Source organism: Eschscholzia californica, unplaced genomic scaffold, assembly GCF_041429995.1.
Source record: "Eschscholzia californica isolate CP2 unplaced genomic scaffold, dmEscCali1.0.p SCAF_4, whole genome shotgun sequence".
NCBI lineage: Eukaryota > Viridiplantae > Streptophyta > Magnoliopsida > Ranunculales > Papaveraceae > Eschscholzia > Eschscholzia californica.
Genome location: NW_028238461.1, coordinates 23,300,717 through 23,321,282, shown reverse-complemented (window position 1 = coordinate 23,321,282; position 20,566 = coordinate 23,300,717). Strand labels below are relative to the sequence as shown.

The window sequence follows — 20,566 nt, the reverse complement described above, 5'->3', positions numbered from 1 at the left end:
GGCGGGTATAACGGGTAGGATAAAACGGACGGGTTCGGTCGAACGGACTATATAAGCGGGCGAACTCGGACGGATCACCGGGTAAGGACTTATGCCCGCGTTTGTCCGCTTAAGCTCTTTCGGTCAGGCGGGAATGGAACGATTCGGGCATCGGACGGCCACGGACTCTTCGGACTCGGACGGTCGTGGGTGGGTGGGTTCCGGGCAAAAATGCCACCCCTACCAATGACACACTCAAACTCTAAAATTTAGAGTGCCACTTAGCATTTATAGAGATTTTGTTAAAAAAACATCTCCAATGGGACAATCTGTTAGGCACTCAATGATGATGTAGAGCATTTATTAATAGAGACCCCTCAAAAGAGACTCTCTAAGGGCATCTCAAATGGGACACTTAATTTCTAACACTTAGAGTGTCACATATGACTTTTTAGAGTTTTTGTTAAAAAACCATCTCCAATGAAACACTTTGTTAGACACTCTAATATGAGATGGACACATTTATTATAGAGTGTCTAGAGAGAGAAACTCTAAAATGAGAGTGTCTACTTGAGACTCTCTAAGTGTTATTTTAAAATTTCAACCAATAGAAAACTTTGCTTTTCAACTACTTTTTATCTATTGGATAGAAGAGGGACATGTGTATTAAGTATATAGACATTAGAAATCTCCATTCGAGACCAACAAAAATTAGAGTGTCTCTATGTTAACATTTAGGGAAGAAAATCTCTATTGACACTTGACAATTAAGATTTATAGAGTTTTTGTTAGAGTGTCCCATTGGAGATGCTCTTAGTGTCACATCAAAAAAGTATAATTACAATATATGTTTCATTGGATCTTGGGAATGTATTGCCAGACTTTATTGCTATTAGTTTTCCTAGACTATTTCACCAGTTTGTCTGCTGGGGCTCACTTTCAATGTAAGCAAATCAGATAGTATGGAACTTTCGTAAAAGTTCCTTTATAGATTGTATGTGATTCATCGATTGCAATTGAATAGAGTTCCTGGGATTTTGCAGATGTTGAATGAGATTAAGGTTATCGCTTTCAATAATGATATACATGTGGTTATGATCCACCACCCAACGGATTCCATTTAGTATTGCATGTGGCTCACTTTCCTCACTTGTGTGAGCACGCCACTTTTGAACTTTAACGTCAATAAATTTTGCATGATGATCATGAATGATGAAATTGATCCTAATGCAAGCATTAATATCTGTAAAAGAGGCATCTACATTAATCTTTAAAAAAAGGTGAATTAGGAAGTTGCCATCTAGATTTTTTTTTATTTTTAAGTTTTTTCAGGTCTCTGTTCATCTGAGCGAAAGCCATGATTTGTTGTATGACTTGGTAAGTAGAGTTAATGATGTGTTAAAAGCAGTGATCACATCTGGCTTTCCAGATGTTCCATGAAATAGTGGCAAAGTGAATAATCGTAGGTGTGTGGTTAATTTGTTGAGAGTCATGCCAAGAGAAGATTCATTCAGAGATGGAGGGAATGTTAGACGATTTTATGTTGAAGTAAAACCAAATATTTTTTGCAAAATGACAATGAAGTAAAGCATGTGCAGGCGATTCAGTTTGATTACAATTAGGACAAGTATGTCGATTTCCTATATATTTGTCGATCCTCTGTCTAACGGGAAGAGCTCCCGTGCAACATTTCCAAAGAAAAAGGTGGATACGGAATGGTATTCATGAATCATATGAAAGACCAGTTGGGGGAAGGTGAGGGTTGATATTAGAGAGAGGTATCTATATATGATACATCGGGACAGGACAAGACGACGGACATTGATGCGTGCAAGTCGGATGTTACCTACGGGGTGTTGGTTCCGAGACTGCAGGGATCGCTTTCTCAAGGCAACCACTGCGACAATGGTGTGGATGAAGCTAGAGAAGCATGCAAATCTATATGTTTAGTAGGAGATCTTTCGGGTGCTGAAAAGGGCAAAGATAGTGATAGGGAAAGAATTTAGGGGAAAAATCAAAGGTAATTTCCGTACCAGTAGACCGGAAGGTAAGAGCACTACCTTATTTTGGAAAAGGGTATGAAATTGGCACCGGAACTCCTTCTTAAGCTGCTGGTTGGGATGCTTCCTGTAGAAAATACGCAGCGAGTTCATCATGAAATCGGGGTCCTTACTTTTTTGTTTCGAAGATCTTGGGTACGTCGGGGGACTGACTCCTAAGGTTGATCCCTCTACTTCTGCTGTTTTCATATAGTAAAATAGTCAAGTAAAAGGTAAAGAAGTGGTAGGGTCATACCCCACTTCATATTAACCAAATAGGGACTAAAGAGAGTATCCTTTTGGCTTTTGCTCCCCCTCTCCCTTAAGGATTGGTCAAGAGAGAGAAAGAAGAGGAACTCAAGATCGAGAAAGTCACATTAGCTACACCAGACTAGACACACCTTTTTTCGTTTTCCTATTTCTTGACTGACCGGATCGGTCACCCCTCAACCAACTAAGAAATGAATCATTGGCTTTTCGCCGATGACACGAAACTAGTAGGGGAAGCATCATCCAAGGAAGCTAAGGGTCTCCGAAGAAAAATTCTAGAGCAGCTCTGCAGACCTCTGGAGCAGCAATTCGGATTTTGTACTAAGCTTAACTGTTGATACATGGATTTCATGGAGAACTTATCGGAGGAGTTAAGATCCACTTCATTTGATCCGGCACATTGTCAGGTAGGGGAATCACTTTAATAAGATTTCAAATGGTTCCATCAAAGTTGGCTACAAGGATCTGGTCCTTCCATTGGTTATTCTGAATTAGTTGGGAAACTGTCGTAAGATTGGAACCAGTAGTATTAGGTTGAGGAAGAGGGGTGACTGGGATCCAGTAATCAGTCCAAATGTTGATGGGAGAGTCATTATGCACTTCACATGTGGTTAAGTTCGTGATGAGGTCATAGTGTTTCCTTATTACTCTCCACATCCATGAATGTGCTTGTTTGGCTGGGGCTGGTGTAGCCGACTTGTTGAAATATTTGGCTTTGAGCAATTTTAACCAGATCGAATTGGTTCAATCTTAAGCCTCCAAGCAAGCTTGCTAAGGGGAGCGGTATTGTCCAATTGCGGGGGGTGAGTACCTAGACCTCCAAACTTCATGGGAAGACATATACACGACCATACTTCGGTGCAAATGCCTTTAAACTTTCCCCACCTGAAATACACAAAGGAATGTTCATTTGGATTATTAAAACAAGAAATATTTATCTAATTTAGATCATTTTGGAATTTGTAACCGCATTGGGTATAAAACATAATTTTACGCTTTACATTATAGAAAAAAAATATCCCAACTCAAATTTCACAACCTTCTCAAGTTCTCTACCACGTGACCACTCCCCTTAGTAAAGAAGGGAATAATTGATTATCTACAAGATAAATTCTTCAAGATCTCTAATACTGGCATAAAAAAACACAAGATTTTCCTTCCTTCTCTCGAACCCACTATTTAGGTTCCATCACTGATTAACAGTAGTTTTCTTTAGTTAGTTATGAATTACAACTTGGTTGCGTAGTTATGGACTACATGTTCAAAAGTGTTGTCCATCGATCAGAAACCAATATTTATTCAAGTCTCCAATTTCTGACTGATTCACTGTTTTGGGCTCCGTAAGTGTTCGACAATTTGTTTTGTTTCCCAAAAATAAAAAAAATCAATTATTTTTGGAAGTTCCCTTAGGGCCAAAAATATTAATTTTAATTTGCTTTTTTAGTTTAAAGGTTTGCTATAGTAAATGGTCAACCATCGACCTTCGTAGGAGAAGATGATGAAGTGGCGAAGGAAAAGATGAAGTGGAAGAGATAGGGAGAGATGATGTGGATTTAAGTTGTTTTTGGCCCCCAAGGATATATGCGGAAAGAGTTTTATTTTTTGGTCCTTGAGAACCAAAACGAACTGACGTACACTTATGGGGCCAAAACGTTGAGTTGGTCACAAGTTAGAAGCTAAAACGAAATTAGATCATTCAAATAACATATGAAAGTGTAGTCCATCAATATGCATTCCTCAAAAAGGGGGGAAGTCGTCCGTTCCGAGTCTTTATTCTCTATGTTCAAAGTTCTTTTGGGTTCTTAGAGCATCTCCAATGGGACACTCAGGAAAAACAAAAAAAAAATATAAACAAAATAAATTTTCGTAGAAATAAAGTTACCTATTTAAAAAACAATAATCCTTTCCTTCTTAGAAATAAAATAACTAATTTAAGAAAAAAATAAACAAAATAAATTTCAAGGGTTAAAAAAAGAAATTAAAATCTCTCTCTCTCTCAATAAAATAATAACTAATTCAAGATAAAATAAACAAAAAAATAATAACTAATAAAAATCTCTCTCTCTCTCTCTCAATAAAATATAATAATAAATTTCGTAACATTTGATTGATACAAGTGTCCGTGTCCTATGGCACGGGATATACCCTAGTCTTACATAATTCCAAAACACATTTTCTATTTAAAAGTCCTCAAAATTTACACAAAATGTCTTCAAATTTCTATGAAACTAAAAATGTCTTGAATGGCCGCGATTTTGGGTCCCTAACGAATAACATAACGACTCGAAGACTTTTAAACTATCGCGAACGAATAAAAAATATATTTTAAATGTCTAAAACGGGTAACACAAACATTGACATTTGAACCAAACTAATAACCTACAAATATTTGAGGATATTTCAAATAACCTGACCTAATAACACAACCCCCGAAATTTTGATGTTAATGGAATGTGGACATATGTCAAAGTACGTGATCCAAACACATCCCGAAATTTTCTTATTCAAATTTCAGTGGAGATTGTAGGGCAACAATTTTTGAGACTCCAACCAAGGCTAATATGAGGGGACACACAATAAACCCTTACCAACAATAACATGATGATACCAGACTTTTATGTCTCGTCCTCAAAATCCTGAACAATGCTTGGGGATTACTTCCATCCTGTCATTGCCAATGCCTAAAAGCTTGATAAACATAAGGGTGTGGTTCGAAATTCCAGACTCTACTATACAATTTTACTTCAAACCTTTTACACGATAGAATAAAATTTGGAGTTCAATTTTTCGTCCAAACGGGTCGAACTAAAATTTAGTGTAGAGTGAGAGATAGAGTAGGAGTAGGCATGGATTAGGTTGGCTGAATGAAACAGTACGATCTAAACCAGAATGTTCTTTTGGACCGAATTAAATCAACTCAAATCAATTTAGTTGGATTTAGACTTAAGAGCCTTATGGAATTAATCAAGCGAAGCTGATCAATCGTATATCATATGTTAGGATAAATTGATATTACGGAGAACGAGTTTATATAGAGAGATATTTCCTTACCATAACAAACCAAATGAATTTGGTTATTCTGAATACATTAATTTTTTAGAAAAGTCTCTGGTTGATACAGCTAAATTTTCGACATATATAACCCAAACCCGAACTTACTTACATTAAAAAATTAAAAGCAAAAGAATTAAAGTCATGGGAGGGATTCTATTACATTAAACCTAGGAGTTGAAGCAAAAGAATTAGTGTTCATGGGGCTCCACACTTGGTGTCTTGGAGATGATATCTTTAAAGATTTGAATTCCACCCATTAGACTTTGAAGTATAGGTTCTTTGGAAATGCTATAAAGAATTGGATTTGCCACTTTCTCAGTTGGAGTATCCTCCCAGTTAGGTTACCTGACTCAGCTCCCCACTCATTCACATCACATGGGGTACATTATTTTGAGAAGGATCATGGACCTACAGTCCTCAGCTTTTCATTTTTAATTAGGACCACATTTCATTTGTTAACATGATGCCGTCAACATATGACATGTTTCCTCCGCATGAGAAATGCTATTTGGTCCGAAGTATGGAAGCCGATTGGCGATTGCAGGTTGAAAATCGGTATATCCACTAGTCAGGGTATTTCTCTCTCCAGATAAGAACCGATGACATTAATTTTTGGCTATGTTCGACCCTAACCCTAAATTTCGGATCAAACAATATTTCTATTTACTTGTATGAAATATCATGGAGAGGAATTTACACACAGAGTTAAATTGAAAAAGTGGAAGTAGTTAGTTTAACTTTAATATGTAACCATTGAATTAAGAGGATGTTCAAGTTTATAAATTGGTATTATATGACATTTTTTTTTGTTGAAGAGGAATTATATGGCATCAAAGCCCATGTGATTTGTTGTATACATATCTCACAATCTTATAAAGCTCTTTCACCTGGGGATATCACATAAATCTTGTCAATTGGCTGAATCAGGTTAGAACTAACTACTTTGTTTTCACATATAGGAAGTATATGATCTACCGTTGTGGACCATAGAAAATCACATAATTAAAAGAAGGTCGATTGGTGGCCCACCAAGAACTTGGGGTTTAGATTTTCAGATGGACGAAGTTCTAGTTAGACCTGTAGAGACTGGGGTACTTGTGCCGAGCCGATGCGAGTAGTAAGATGTTCAAGCTCAACTGGTGTCTCTGGTTGTTTGCTTAAGCTCGAGCTCAATCGAGTAACTGTCTACTTTATCGAGCTCGACTCGTATATGTCTCAAAGAGCTTCAAGGGTGTTGGAGCTTGAAGGTAGAAGATCGTAGTTTGAAATGATCAGTTAGAAGATAATAAGTGCGAGAGAGGATATTAGATCAATAGAGTGGTTGAAAGAATATTTGAGTCGTTTTCTAGCTGACATTCGACGTCCTTTCAAGTCGGAGTCCCCTTCTATTTGTGGTTGAGGATGGCCCCTAACAGTAAGGGAGACTCATTCAAGCCGTCAATATATCGCCTTGATTAGCTTGACCATGCGATTGCACCTCCTCGACTATAGACTATTCGTAGTCTGAGATGACTTCGAGATATTTTAGGTGGTGAGGGGTCCTCGACTGACCTAATGAAAAGATATGTAGCGAGATCATTGGAGTTGAGGTTGAATCGACAACCCTCAAGGTCGGTTGTGGGCGACCACGTGGCATTTGAAGTATTATCTCTTTTCACGGATAAGTGGTTGTCTAGATGGTCGTTTGCATGGGCTTCGAAGTCATTTGACCTTTAGTGATCGGATTCCTCGTTAGAGATTGTCCAACCAGTAGGCGAGTAAGTTAGACCCAAAATGACGTTGTGCAAAGTAGGTGGGGCCTGAGCCACAACCTAAAACAAATTTTGGCCCTTACAAGGTTCACTTCAATTTCACAAATCTTTCACCCCATCTTAGTGGAACTTTTACCAGTAAATTACACTACCTGATGGTGTTATTTTGCTACATCAATTAACATGATACAATTTCATCAAAAAAAAATTAACATGATACATTTCAAGAAAAAAAAAAATTAATATGAAACCCTTTTGTGAAAATCAACTCATTTGCCAACTCAAAGTTAACCAACTAAGTCATGTATAGGTGGCATGAAAGACACCTAAATTTAACCCATAAAGTAAAGAAAAAGAAAACCAACCCCACAAGCAAAACAAGACACAACCCCCTCTCACTCTCACTCACTCTCTCTCTACCTTTTACAACCTAAGATGAGCTAAACCTTGGCTTATTTTTATCAAAATGAACCACCACCTCTTCATCATCACTTTCTTGTATGTTTTTTAATCTGCAATTATCAATTCAATGTTGTGGTCTTTTTTTTGTCTCTGTCTCGTCGTCCCTTTTCTCTACAAACGTGAAAGTTTAAATAATTGGCCATCTCTCTGAAAGTAACAATAAAATTTCAAATAGACCATTGTATAAATATATTACAGTTTTATGCGTCGCCATAATAGTTATCAGGTCAGATCATTAAAGTAAAATTTTCATTATAATCATCAAAACATAACCAACTCTAATGGTGTAAAATTTCGCCATATAATCCTCTCGAATAGCAGAAATGAGGAGAATGAGTGGAACAATTTCAACAAAAAAAAAAAAGTGAAACAAACAATGATACAAGTGTTAATATAGGAAATATTTCTAGAAATGATAGTCGAACATGGTTTGGGCAAAAGTCTAGCACTTGCGTTATAGGAGCGTGCTCAAACTTTGGGTAAACTTACACAGCCTTTGCTAGAGACAGAATTTTGTACCTTATATACTTAAATTTAGTGTCAAATACGGAAACAATATCAATATTTGTTAAAGCTTAGAGTATTACATTCTCACAAAATCTCGTAAGAGATAACAGGTTAATTTGAACTCGAAATCTACAGTACAAAATAAAAAAAATTGTCGACCTTATTAAATATTATCTCTTGAACTGTATCTACAAATTTATAAAGGAAAACACAACGCTGTAATAAAATACAAATTTCTATTATGCGAACATAAATATAAATAAGGTAAAAAGAAATATGTCTATATATATATATAAGTTTGCCTCGAAATGTGATGTTAATTCCTCTCTCGTAGTCAACACTTAGTTGCTCAAGTGGTTGATAGTCTTGACATAGACTTCAAAATTTTGGAGGTCCGAGGTTCCATTCTTAGAGGAAGTGGAATTCATAGTTATTGAAATTTGTTTTGTTAAAGATATAAAGTAATAATAGATTTGTTGGACTTTAGGTTATATGTTGTTGGACTTTAGGTTATATGTTGTTGGGCTTTAGGCCCCCTTTAATTATTAGATTAATATGGGCGGGTATCATGCGTATCACATTTTAATGGTGTATAACTTGTAATAACTAACATAGATCGTAGTCGATTTCTCAAAAAGAAAAACTCCTCCCCGTAGAAAGCTTAGTCTCACGTTTGAGTGGAATTGTAGATTAGCTCCCCTAAGGAAAAGATAAGGAAAAAAATTCTCACAAACTCGGATAGGAAATTTGGTCAAAATTCCAGCATATTTTTTGTTTTGGTGAAAAAAAAACAGTCAATTTTTTTTGTCTTCTGCTCCTTAGGTACTTTTTTAATTTGCAACCGCCTGCGTCAGCTTTACAACACCTTACGACAACTTTGCAACACCTTGCAACAACTTCCAACAACTTTACGACAGCTTTGCAACACTTTGCGCCAGCTTTGCAACACCTTACAATAACTTTGCAACACCTTACAACAACTTTGTAAAATATATTGGTTTTTAACCAAACAAAATACAAATATGGGGTTTTAACAAAAAAAAAATATAAATTTTGAATTTTTAACAAAAAAAAATATAACTTGACTCTAACAAAAAAAAAAATTTAAAATGTTGTTTATAAATAGGTTAGAAAGCCCAAAACACACTACGGTGATGGAACTAAACATCTGTATAAGAGAAATGAAAATTAGACCTTATCTAGTAAATATTGGCCCGGCCGCCCTGGCTCGCATCCTCGTTGCCCGGGCCTTTAGAGACTTGGTAGGCGGCATGGAATTTTGAATCTACGGCATGCATGACGAGATAATCACAAAAGAAAAATGCTAGGGAACAAGAGGTAGACTCTAAGCAGAAACCATATGTGGCTTGCTAAGTTTCATGTTCCCAATGATTCTGATCTACTGAATCATGAATCAGACAAGCCACACAGGATTTTTGCCGCGAGTCTTTCTAGTTTTCTTGTTCCATTGCATTACTCAACACAAAAACTTAGAAGGTCGACATATTTAAGTAGCAGTTCAAGTTAAAACAATAGTGAATTGCCTACTAGTTACGGATTGCTCATTCGATCTTCACTCTGTATTGTAATCTTGTATCTTAATTTCGTACCAGTGACATATAATTAGCTTTCATGATGGTATGCGATTTATTTCCATAAACAGAACAACTCCTCCAACTCACAAGCACAAAAGATAGGGTGTCCTAACCCGAAGGGAACTCATTCATCTTTGAATGGTTATCCTGAAAATTCATTTTGGGGTACGCTCCACTTTACCTCAATTTCGAGAAATACGGGGTGTGTACTTGCTGACTTTCGGGCACATGCTACACGCGCATACAGCATACTCTTAGGGCACGGAACGACATATTCTACTTTCTAGCATCTAGCATTAATTACTACAGAATGTGAGGCAACTTACACTATTAGAAGCTTTACAAACAAGATCAGAAAGCCAGAAACTTTTACAACTATAGTAAAAGCAGATAGGAGAGATATCATAAACAAAGTCTACCCATTGATACTAACCTGGTAATGATCAAGCTAGATTCTTTTCTACCCTTTAATGGCCGCAACCAAGATCACTAGATTGAATATCTACTGAAGTTCTACATATATAAACTTGGATACAGGGATATATCCAAGCGTTTCTAGTTTTCTGTACAGAAAGTCGTATCACAGACATAAAAGAAAAGTCTATAAACCCAAAACTGTAACAAAGAAACTAGTATAATCCACTATAGAAGGTAAAGTTCAGAACCTGGTTCAATCATCTTCGACTCTGAAGTCTTCTGGAGAAGAACAATCAAAAGTTGGTATGTTGATGACAGATCAAAGGTGAAAAACTTTAGGCGCAAATTGTAACAAAGGTTCCAACGTACTAGGGGCGAACTTCCTTGCGAAAAGAAAACAGATTGAAGATGTTTGATTATTGTAAAGACAACTGTGACCTTCACGAACTCTCGTTAGAAATTCCTCTGTAATATCAGCTTTCCCAAATGTAGCCGGATGTGGTCCACCCCTTGACCAGTCAACCCAAGTTATAGTCCGGTTTGCTATAAGATTTGGCGATTGAATGGTCAACAAAGTCGGGAAATAGTGTTCATCGACATAACATGCCGGTCTACAGAATTGCTCAAACTTTGGGTAGAAAATTGTATCTTCGACAATGCTAATTGCATGGTGTCGGTTGATTTCAAACCATTGAGACCCTTTACGCCATTGTGTTAAGTTGACTTCTGGTTCCATGTTATAATTGTAGCGTCCTCTCCCAAATGGGCCTGGATCATCGAATGCACCAATGAAACTATGTCGGGATCTTGTTAAGTAATGGTAGATTGTTGTGAAGTTGAAGAGTGGAACACATGATTCAGAGACGAGGATGAAACGTTCATTGGAGATATCAAGTAATGCATTTGCAAGAAGTCGTCTCTCAGCGTCGCATAGACTCATTCTTCCCCATTCAGTCACCTTCAAAGTAAAAACAAAATGACATTATATTCACCGATGTGGAAGACTAAGAACAAAACCTAATAATTATAAACTAGATAGCCATTAACACAGGCATAAAACGATGAACGAACAGAAAGAGTATATTTTCACCAATCATGCTTTTTCAGTTATTGAAGAATGAAAAATAACGAATATTAAGTCTATTTACAGCCCACTTCTAGAGCTACAAAAACCAACATTTGGGCTATTTCAAGAATCCTAAACCCACCTAAAAGAGTACTACGATTCCTACCTTAGGCTAACTTGCTTAGCAAGTTTACCCCCACAAATAGGTATTTAACAAAGATAAACGGACATTATAGTTCAGAAACAGTTGATTTTCTAACCACATTAAAACTCATAAACCCTAATTGGCTGCTCAGCTGCTTGTTGCCTGTATGATATTTTCTGCTGTCCCTGTTGGGCCAGAATAAGGTCCTGGATCAATTGGCCTGTCAGTTAATGTGCATAACCGAATGCTTCGCTGAAAATGGCAGGAAGTACTACTACCATCAACTACTCAACATGCTGTGTATGTGTAGAAATTTATATAACTAACTTGAGGAATAACGAGAAATTTTTGCGGCATGGTTAAGCATTTTATGAGCCTTGATTATGTCACGATCGGGGGAAGTTCCACAAACACAAAAAAAGAAACTTAAAATACGGAATAGTGACTTCAAACACAAAACCAAAAACGTAATTCCCATTTTCAGTGCCTCAAGGGATTATAAAGGCTCACAAGCTACAACATATGTGGACTCTAAATCAGACCTGGAATCACTAAAACTCATATATGAACAATTACGATATGCCATATAGGCTCATAATAAGAGTTTAAGAGCCCAAAACCTAGAGCCTGATGGGACAAACATGTGCAATAAAAAACTCATTGGTGAAAGCAAAAGAGTGCCCTCATGATGCAGCTCCATCCTGGAGGATGGAGATATGTTTATTCTGTAAAGAGTAAACACTGAAAACCTCAGTTTATATTCATTGGTAAGTGAATCTACTACAAGGGTTTTACTTTTCACTTTCAAGAATACCAGCTGCGGATTGTTGCTAAAGTGCAGAAGGACGAGGCAGAACATAGATGACAATGATTTCTTATCTCTCTTGGTGAGGATCTGGGGAGTAGAAGTGGTTATCAGAAGGCATGTATCCAATATTTTGCTATAGCAAATTTTCAGTCCAACTGTTGGTATAGTGTAAGATATAATGTTGTTTATTTAGATTACACCAACTGCTGGTATTCCATTATATTTTACTACTTACTTTCTGCTTTCTGTTTTAAATGTTGATATCTCGTGTTGTTCTGTTCGTGCTAAGAATTCTATTACAATCAAGTTGAAACTGAGAGGTAGATGGGTGTGTCCACAATGTTAGATACATAAGGGAAGTTCTAGGGAGGATCTTAGTTATGGACAGGAGAGACTCATCTCACAAAGACCTAAAACTACTTGATTGGGATAAGAACGAATCTAAACATTCCCCAATATCAGGCTAAGAATAGCTAGGATTTCCAAAAGAAGATGCCATTTGTTTGATGAGAAATGAAAAGGAATGCAGGAAGTTTGAGCCAACTGCAAGCTGAAGCACCAACTGTTTTTTATTTGAAGAAGCATTATAACATAATAGCATGACATGTAGTTACCATTAAACCATATCGGAAGGGTACCTCATAAGGATGGATTAAGCACATAAACAGATAAAATATCACAGAGAGAACATCAAACATTGACAAATGCCCTAAAGGCCATGATAATGAAACCATTAATGCCACTAAGAACCACCTTTACTTTAATTAAGGCCTACAAAGTTCATCAGAAAAATCTAAAGACAAAATTATGGACTCCAAAACTCAAATCCAAGACCTGATTTCTGGTGTACGCAACCATTGGGTCACAGGCCCACGAACTAAATCGTTTATTTGCACTAATCGGCCACTTGAAGACAAATTTTAATGTTCAAAGTCCAGAACTTCTTTGGAAAAGTTACATTCTTGTAGGCCAATATGAAAAACCCTAACCAGCATTAAAGCATTACCAAGAGGTACTACATCACATGTTAGAAAATATCATCTGGATACACTTTTAGAGAACAAGGAATACCACTAGGTTAATTCGTTTATCAAGTTGAAAGGGATATAAAGTATAAACAAAGAAACATTTAAAAGTAAAGTATAACACTGGCCGATCGAACAAGCATCTCTTATGAGGAAAATTGGAGTTCACGCTATAAGGACTAGTGTGCTGCACTTATGTGATTTTCCCTTTTCAAGTAGAACACGTGAGAGCATGTAATTTTATTATAATCAGTGTTGACTTTTACCATCCAAAACGGTTAAACTCAACATTATGAGCACTTAACAAGTTAATACTAGCTTACTATTCAAAAAGCAAGTAATCTTATCCGTAAGGTGTCCTTGTATATCACCAAATCTTGCTAAAAACAGAATATGCGAACGTTCCACATGATTACATGTAGACAATGATATGGTTAGGTGAGTCGGTGGAATGAATAACAAGATTTTATCTGAAGGCAGTCGTACGTCTGTCAGACTTCAGATGTATATGTATAATTGATCATTTTATTTGGAAAAAAAAAAAACAATCTATAGAGCATGCACAAAAATCCACGAAGACAAACCTAATATTGTCGTTAGCTTATCTGTACTTTTAAATATAACCACGCTTCTGGCATTTTAAAATAGAGAAAAAGTAGTCCCTAATGATACATTGATACAACAAAATTATTTTGACGGAATACAAGTTAAAAAAAGAAGACTGAGTAAGGGTGTGTTTTACCTGGCTAGGGATCTGTCTACGGTAGAAGACAGATGTGGCGGGAAAATTGGGCTTATAAGATGGTAATGAATGAATATAGATTGAATAAAATCCTTCATGCCCCTTGAGGAACATATCCCAAACAGGTGCCAAAGGTAAGGGTCCTCTTGTCAAGAACAAGAATGCAATCTTGGGAACTCTTATGAACGGATACTTCTTCAAACGAGGAACAAAAGATGCTCTCCAAAGTAATTCCTTATCACTCATTGTGTGCATCAAATTAGAAGGAGGTTTGATCCAATTCTTTAGAGTACCGGGTTGCTCGAAACAATGAGGGAAATTTGCTTTTGATAAGGTAATTACATTCTGAACTCCAAAATATCGAATCATATGCATACTTAGCAATGGTAAACCAATACCCAGAACTAAAAACAGCAGTAATAAAAAAAGTAACTTATGAGGCAAAATCCTAGAATGGATTGGCCTTGTAACAGTGGTTGTGGGTGTGGATTCTTTGCCTTCCTCTAATGCCATCTTAGAAGAAGGCAACCAATATATCAATATTCGACCAAGATAATCTTGTTTTCAATGACTCAATAGCAACCCTTTCTACATCCCCAAAGTTGTACTAATTACTCTTGATCAATATCAATATCATCCTGAACAGAAAACAATGTAATATGGTTCAATTTCTTCCCAAATTTGTCGACAATCAAAAATTTTATTGAGATCTGAAAAAATATATGCTAAAAGAAGAAATGGGTATTCGATTTTCCAGGGCTATAGCAAGAATCAAACATGGGTTTTAATCAATTCGATCAAAGACTAGATAAATGTTGACCACCTTTATATACCTAATAATGAGTGAAGAAAAAGAAGAAGATAGATTGTGTAGTAAATTCAAAAGGTATATATAATGATTTACTTACCTTGTCAAGTAACAAAAGATAGAAGTTGATCTCATTCGAAATGAACTTATCTGAGATATCAGTTGTCAAGATTGAATCAAGCTAATAATACCAAATATATTGAAGCTATGTAATTTTTTTTGTAGATAGTGAGAGAAAGAAAGATCCGAAAGAGAGAGACAGAAGAGAGAGAGAGAGAGAGAGAGAGAGAGAGAGAGAGAGAGAGAGAGTGGTCAAGTTGAGAGTTCCGCGTTGCAGAAATTGACCATGAGTAAAGGAGGAAGGGAAGGTCTGTGGGGAGATCATAAATCTAGAGAGAGAGAGAGAGAGAGAGAGAGGAAAACGTGGTATTCAACGTTGAGAAGTTGGATATGTCATATATGTGCGTGTTTGCGTTTGTCGGACGTCTACTTTTGTTCGCTTCTTTTGCAGTATTTTTTTTCTTTTCTTGTATGGTAATGTATTTTATTTATTTATTAAGAAATTCGTTTTGGAATATCAGTTTGATGGAACACAATCCTGTTAGGGTGTCGTTTGGCAATATAAAACACCGAATGCTACGTTCTGAAAGAGTTTGACAAATGCTTTTTACGTGATGACGTGGCTATCTCTTTTGAAAAATTGACTAAATCTGTGGACCTTTAATCTGTTAAAGGTTTATCTTCGATTTTCTTTATCAGTAATTCTTTAGAGAGAGAGTACAGGACGGAAGGTTCTTCTTCTCCTTCACTTTTCTCTCACAATCTCCCATCTCCAAAGCAAAACTCCAAAAGAAACTCCAATTATCATATGTGTCAAGGCTCAATTGAGTTTCTCTTTCCTAGATGTTAGTATTGAGATCTTCAACTCAAAAGACATCTCCAATGCAACACTCTAAAAGTTTGAAAATAACTTAGGTGTCATTTCTTAGATGGGTAGATTTGTTTTTAATATTGAGTGGTCAATTGAAATCTCAAATATTAAGTTTCTTCTTGAGATATCTCAACATTAAATGATCTCTCTCTCTAAGAACAGACCTGTTCCTCACGAACAGAACGGACCAAGATCTGGTATGTTCTTCAAGAACAGACCAGATCTAGGTCTTAAAATAAATAAAAAAAATTTATTTTTTTTTAGAGAGAGAGAGAGGAGAGAGAAATATTTGTTTTTTTTAATGTTTGAAGGTCGCCGGCCGAAAAATTGACCGGCCGGCGACCTTCGCCGGTGAAGATGATGAGGTGAGGTAGAGATTTTTTATTTTTCCTCCTGACAATTTACAAAATAAAATTGTCAAACAAAATTGACAAATTTTTTACCAAGTCTTCACACCCTGGAAACTATTTAGTTTTCCCCAAAGCCCTGGCCTCCAAATTGAGTGTTGCATTAGAGAGAGTTTTTTGAAAACAAAACTCAAAAAAACTTAAGTGGCACTTTGAGTTTTCATTTTGACAGCATCTCTAATGCAACACTCAAACGCTAAATTCTTAGGTGTCGTTTGGCAACCAAAAGTAGAAGTTCTTTTGCTTTAAAAAAGTAAAAAAATTTCAAAAGTATATTTGACAAAAATGTTACTTATAAGTAAAAAAGTTAGTTTGATAACTCAATTTACTTTTGATAATTTTATTTTTCTTTTTCATAGAGATACTTGATTTTAATTGAATTTTTTATGATTTCCACGACTACTCTTGTATGCGAGGTAGTGGTGATGTTGGTGGTAACTCAAAAATAAATTGAGTTACCAAAATAACTTCAATTAAAATATAATTTTATTAGGAAATAGAACTCAAAATAACATGAGTAAATTATATGCAAATGAAATTCAAATTCAAACCTAAGAAACACCATTTATGTCTCATATTCGACAATCGCGTCTGAATGGGCACATCACTAAAGTTATGGTTTTAGGCACTGGGGAAGTTATTTATTTATACATGCAACAAAAAAAGAAGAAGGTGAGGTGATTGAGGAAGCTGACTGGATATCTTTGCTTACCAACAAACCATGTTACAGAATTTGTACTTACATATTATTCCTAATCGAACTGGTCCCAATTTCTAAACAAACTATATATTATCATAAAGTGAGTTGGCTTTCAAATAAAGATTTGAAGTTACATGCTTATAGAAACATTACTACTAAAATATAAGTATTTTCTTATGAGATCATGTGAACACATGATATACTTATTAGTTTCTTTAGAGCAAATTTTCTTTTGAGACAGATAGGATTTTGATTTTTTTGACTATCTTTGTTAAGAATGAAAGATATTAAGCCAAAGAAACTGGAGTTGGTGGGAGTAGAGAGAGATTCGTCAGCTTTTCATGTAGCTTGGCAGTTGGCAATAACAATTAAGAAGTGCGTAAGCTAATGTTGATGGAGTAGGTAGAGTAGTAGAGAAATCCTAGAAATCATAAATAAATTCAAATCGTCACAAGCATATCTTCTTTTTCAAAAGTGCATAAGCTAATGTTATTTTGGGTTCTATTTCCTAATAAAATTATATTTTGAAAAAATTCAGATCTTCTTCCCAAATCCCATATATTTTTAGCCAAAAACAAATGCATACGAAAAAATTGCTTCAAGGTCCAATTCTATCAAAATGACTATAGTATGCAACCTAAGAAAATTACAAATTATTAAAAAAAATAAGGGTGGCTCTAAAGGTACTGGGCCAAAAGGTTGCTAGCATCCATTTCTATTAGCACCTAACACCGTCCAACTATGTAGGCACCGGTCAAAGTGGAGTTAACCCTAACCTTCTCCACCCATCTCTCACAAAATCTGAACCAAATTAGGATCTTAATTAATTCTTTTTCCAAATTGGGATCTTAATTAATTTTATTGACTCGGGTACTTCTAAAGGCACCTCCAAAATTAACTTTGAAGAAGTAAAAGGAGTTGAATGTCGCCCACACAAAAAACAGGTGCTTATAGAGAACTCGGGTCAATAGTCATTGACCCGAGTCAATAAGATTTCCGGAAAGTGCCTTTAGAAGTACCCAAAAAATAAACATCATATTACTACATCTACAGATTTCAGGTTTGGTTTTAGCTTATTTTTTCAAAGTTAATTTTGGATGTTCAACAAAAAAAAAAAAGTTAATTTTGGATAGTTTGAATTGTCTTACTTCCAAAAAAATAAAAAGAATTGTCTTGATTCAAATTTTAACAAGCTTGCTTCCGTCCGACATGAATTTATGGGTCTATTTAAATCGATTGAAATGAGTCTGACTTTAGACAAATGAGAAAAAAAAAAAAAAAAAATCAAACATCTCATATGGACGAGAAAGACTTCAACTCAATTAAAATCCAGTAGTTCCTAAATTATCTTCGAATTCAAATCTTTAAACAAATATCAAACATCAAAATATGATGATAAAAGAAAGTTCCATAATAAAGAGCAAAACCCCGTTCATAAGCAGGCAACTCTAATATCTTCTAAAGAACAAAAAACTTCTCCCTAGCTAGCTGAAGAAGCAACTGATGTTCAATAACATAAACCCTACTTGGGAGCTTACTTCTCTGATGAGTTAGGTCCCCTCTTCTTGCCAAATCCAACAACTGAAATATACAGAAAAAAACTCGACTGTCAATCACAGAATTCTTTTACAGAAATGAGATAAACATTTGAGTATTGGAACACCATAATAACAACTGAAATAGTTAAATGGCTAATAGAAATTCATGCATTAAAGAAAGCAAAAGCCTGAATATCAGTTTCATCACTTTTTCTCATTAGTATTACTTTGCTAAAGATCTCCAGATCAGTTAAGTGAAATGAAAAAAGTATCTTAAAGGGATAAGAATTGATAATTTAATCGACTTAAAGTACACATTCCTGACGATGAGAGAGGTAAGGAATTGCCAATTTCTCAGTCCTAAGATCTTTTGCATGCAAGGCACGGTAGTTCCAGTGTTAGACCACTAATCTATTCAGGCATGCGTTTCATAGCGAACTAGGAAGATGAATGCTACTAAGTCAAAAGTTCATGCAGGAATCGACGCACAAAAGTAATAGGGTGGTGGTCTGGTGGCATCACAACTACAACATTCCAATACAATCTACGAACTTACTAATGCACAATGTTGTTACTTTGCAAATTTATTCAAAGGAAAGTTTTGAAGACACCTCCCGTTAGTGGCACCCTCTTATTCCAGAAAATGATGGCTAAAAGCCCTCACTAAAACACGCAATCCCTCTTTTTATCAACTTACAAATTGGTTGACTCAAGCCAATTTGGCTACAAATATCGGTTCAAGTCCACCGATTTTAAAGGGGCTGAGCACTTCTTCTTAGATGAATCCAAATTGGATAGGCTCGGTAGTTTTATTTGTGTTTTGGTTCAAATCAGTTAGTCTCAACTATGGTTAACTTTAATAATTAGAGAAAGCGTTTGTAAAACTATCGATTGTGGGTCAAACTGTAGGACCAGCCCGTTGTTATGTAAAAAAATCGGTGGGTTTGAACTTCGAACAGATTTGTGGTTGCACCCTACCACCACTACTCAATAGCACTTAAATCAATTGACTCCGACCGAAATTGGTTACAAATTTCGCCTCACGGCCACCATTTTCAACTCCAGAACATCGGAGTTGAATTGGATGGTCCTTGAGTCAATATTGTTACAAAATTCAGCCCGAGTCCACCAATTCAGTGCTCCCCTAACCAAATGCAGCCTAACTATATTTCCGAAGTCAAAGGGGTGTGAGGGGCCAATAACACTATTAGGAGGGCCCTTTAAAACTTCCTTAATTCAAACCCTAAAATTGGAGCTCAGTAGCATCTATTCCTAAACTAACCACAATTATGATTTTTAGAAATGAATATAGCACACAACAACAAAAGATTACGAAAATGGTTTATGGGTTTTAATTCTTTCAAAATATTTTTCATGGTTTCATCATTAACCAACACAAATCAGAAATTGATAATCCATAACTAACCACAATTCCTTCCAATAGAAATATACCATTAAAAATTCAAGATAGAAGATCAAACATAGATAAAAGTAGAGAGAGAGAGAGAGAAAGTTAAGAGAGACATACCAGCAGTGACAAATCGTCTGTTGTACTGCATCCTCTTGTGAGCCCTACCTCTGGGCTTCTTCTTCTTGTCTTGCTTCGCTACTTTAGGTGTTTGACCTCTCACCTTACCAGCACGAGCCAAAGATCCGTGAACCTTACCTGCATTTCAAAGTAACCAAAAATCAATCAATTCTTGAACAAATTCACAACTAGAAACATCAAATTCGGAATTCGTAACAAGGATGATAAGAAAACTGGGAGTTAGAAGTCACACCCATGGTTGATTGTTAGGGTTTCTCTGCCGCTACTACTCTGTTCTGGCTTCTTGAGAGACGGAAGGAAGAAGACCAGTTTCTTGCTTAAATTTCGTTAGGGTTAGGGTTTCGGGACTTCGTGGTGGGGGATCAAATTATATGTTCCCCTGGGACTTGCGATGGGCCGATCTATGTGGGCCTTCCATCTGAAAATTCTACAGGCTCTCTTAGTCATGAACTGAGTACATCTTTGACTTAGGCCCATCAGGCACCCAAGTAGGGTAGGCGCCCATTTCATCAGGTCCGTCCAAATTCAGAAACGGATTGATTGACTATTAAAATTTGACCCCAATATGAGTCCAAGATGTTTTAATTGGCGGTTATAGTGTTCGTCCAAATCGTGATGTATTACATATTATAATCATGATGTATCAATGTCACTCAAATGCAATGACTCTTAAAGTCCAATCTTAAAAAATTTGACCTTCGTACTCCAAAGCGGCCCCAAGATCCTATTTTCATTCAACGGTTAGCAAGGGAAATCCCCGACCAGGTTTAGAA

At 36.1% G+C, this 20,566-nt stretch overlaps 2 protein-coding genes across 2 annotated transcripts; both read right to left on the bottom strand.

Moving 5' to 3' along the window:
• Window positions 1-10,113: 10,113 nt before the first annotated feature.
• LOC147543734 (glycosyltransferase BC10-like) lies at window positions 10,114-15,168 on the bottom strand. Its single transcript, XM_086636803.1, has 3 exons — window positions 14,769-15,168; window positions 13,861-14,498; window positions 10,114-11,032 (listed from the first exon to the last, which is right to left on the bottom strand). The coding sequence occupies exons 2-3, from the start codon at window positions 14,371-14,373 to the stop codon at window positions 10,394-10,396; spliced, it is 1,152 nt and encodes a 383-aa protein (XP_086492929.1). The 5' UTR covers window positions 14,374-14,498; window positions 14,769-15,168; the 3' UTR covers window positions 10,114-10,393.
• A 2,836-nt stretch (window positions 15,169-18,004) lies between these two features.
• On the bottom strand, window positions 18,005-20,152 carry LOC147543733 (small ribosomal subunit protein eS30z/eS30y/eS30x). The gene is made up of 3 exons (XM_086636217.1): window positions 20,026-20,152; window positions 19,773-19,910; window positions 18,005-18,287 (listed from the first exon to the last, which is right to left on the bottom strand). The coding sequence occupies exons 1-3, from the start codon at window positions 20,027-20,029 to the stop codon at window positions 18,241-18,243; spliced, it is 189 nt and encodes a 62-aa protein (XP_086492343.1). The 5' UTR covers window positions 20,030-20,152; the 3' UTR covers window positions 18,005-18,240.
• Between the last annotated feature and the right edge of the window lie 414 nt (window positions 20,153-20,566).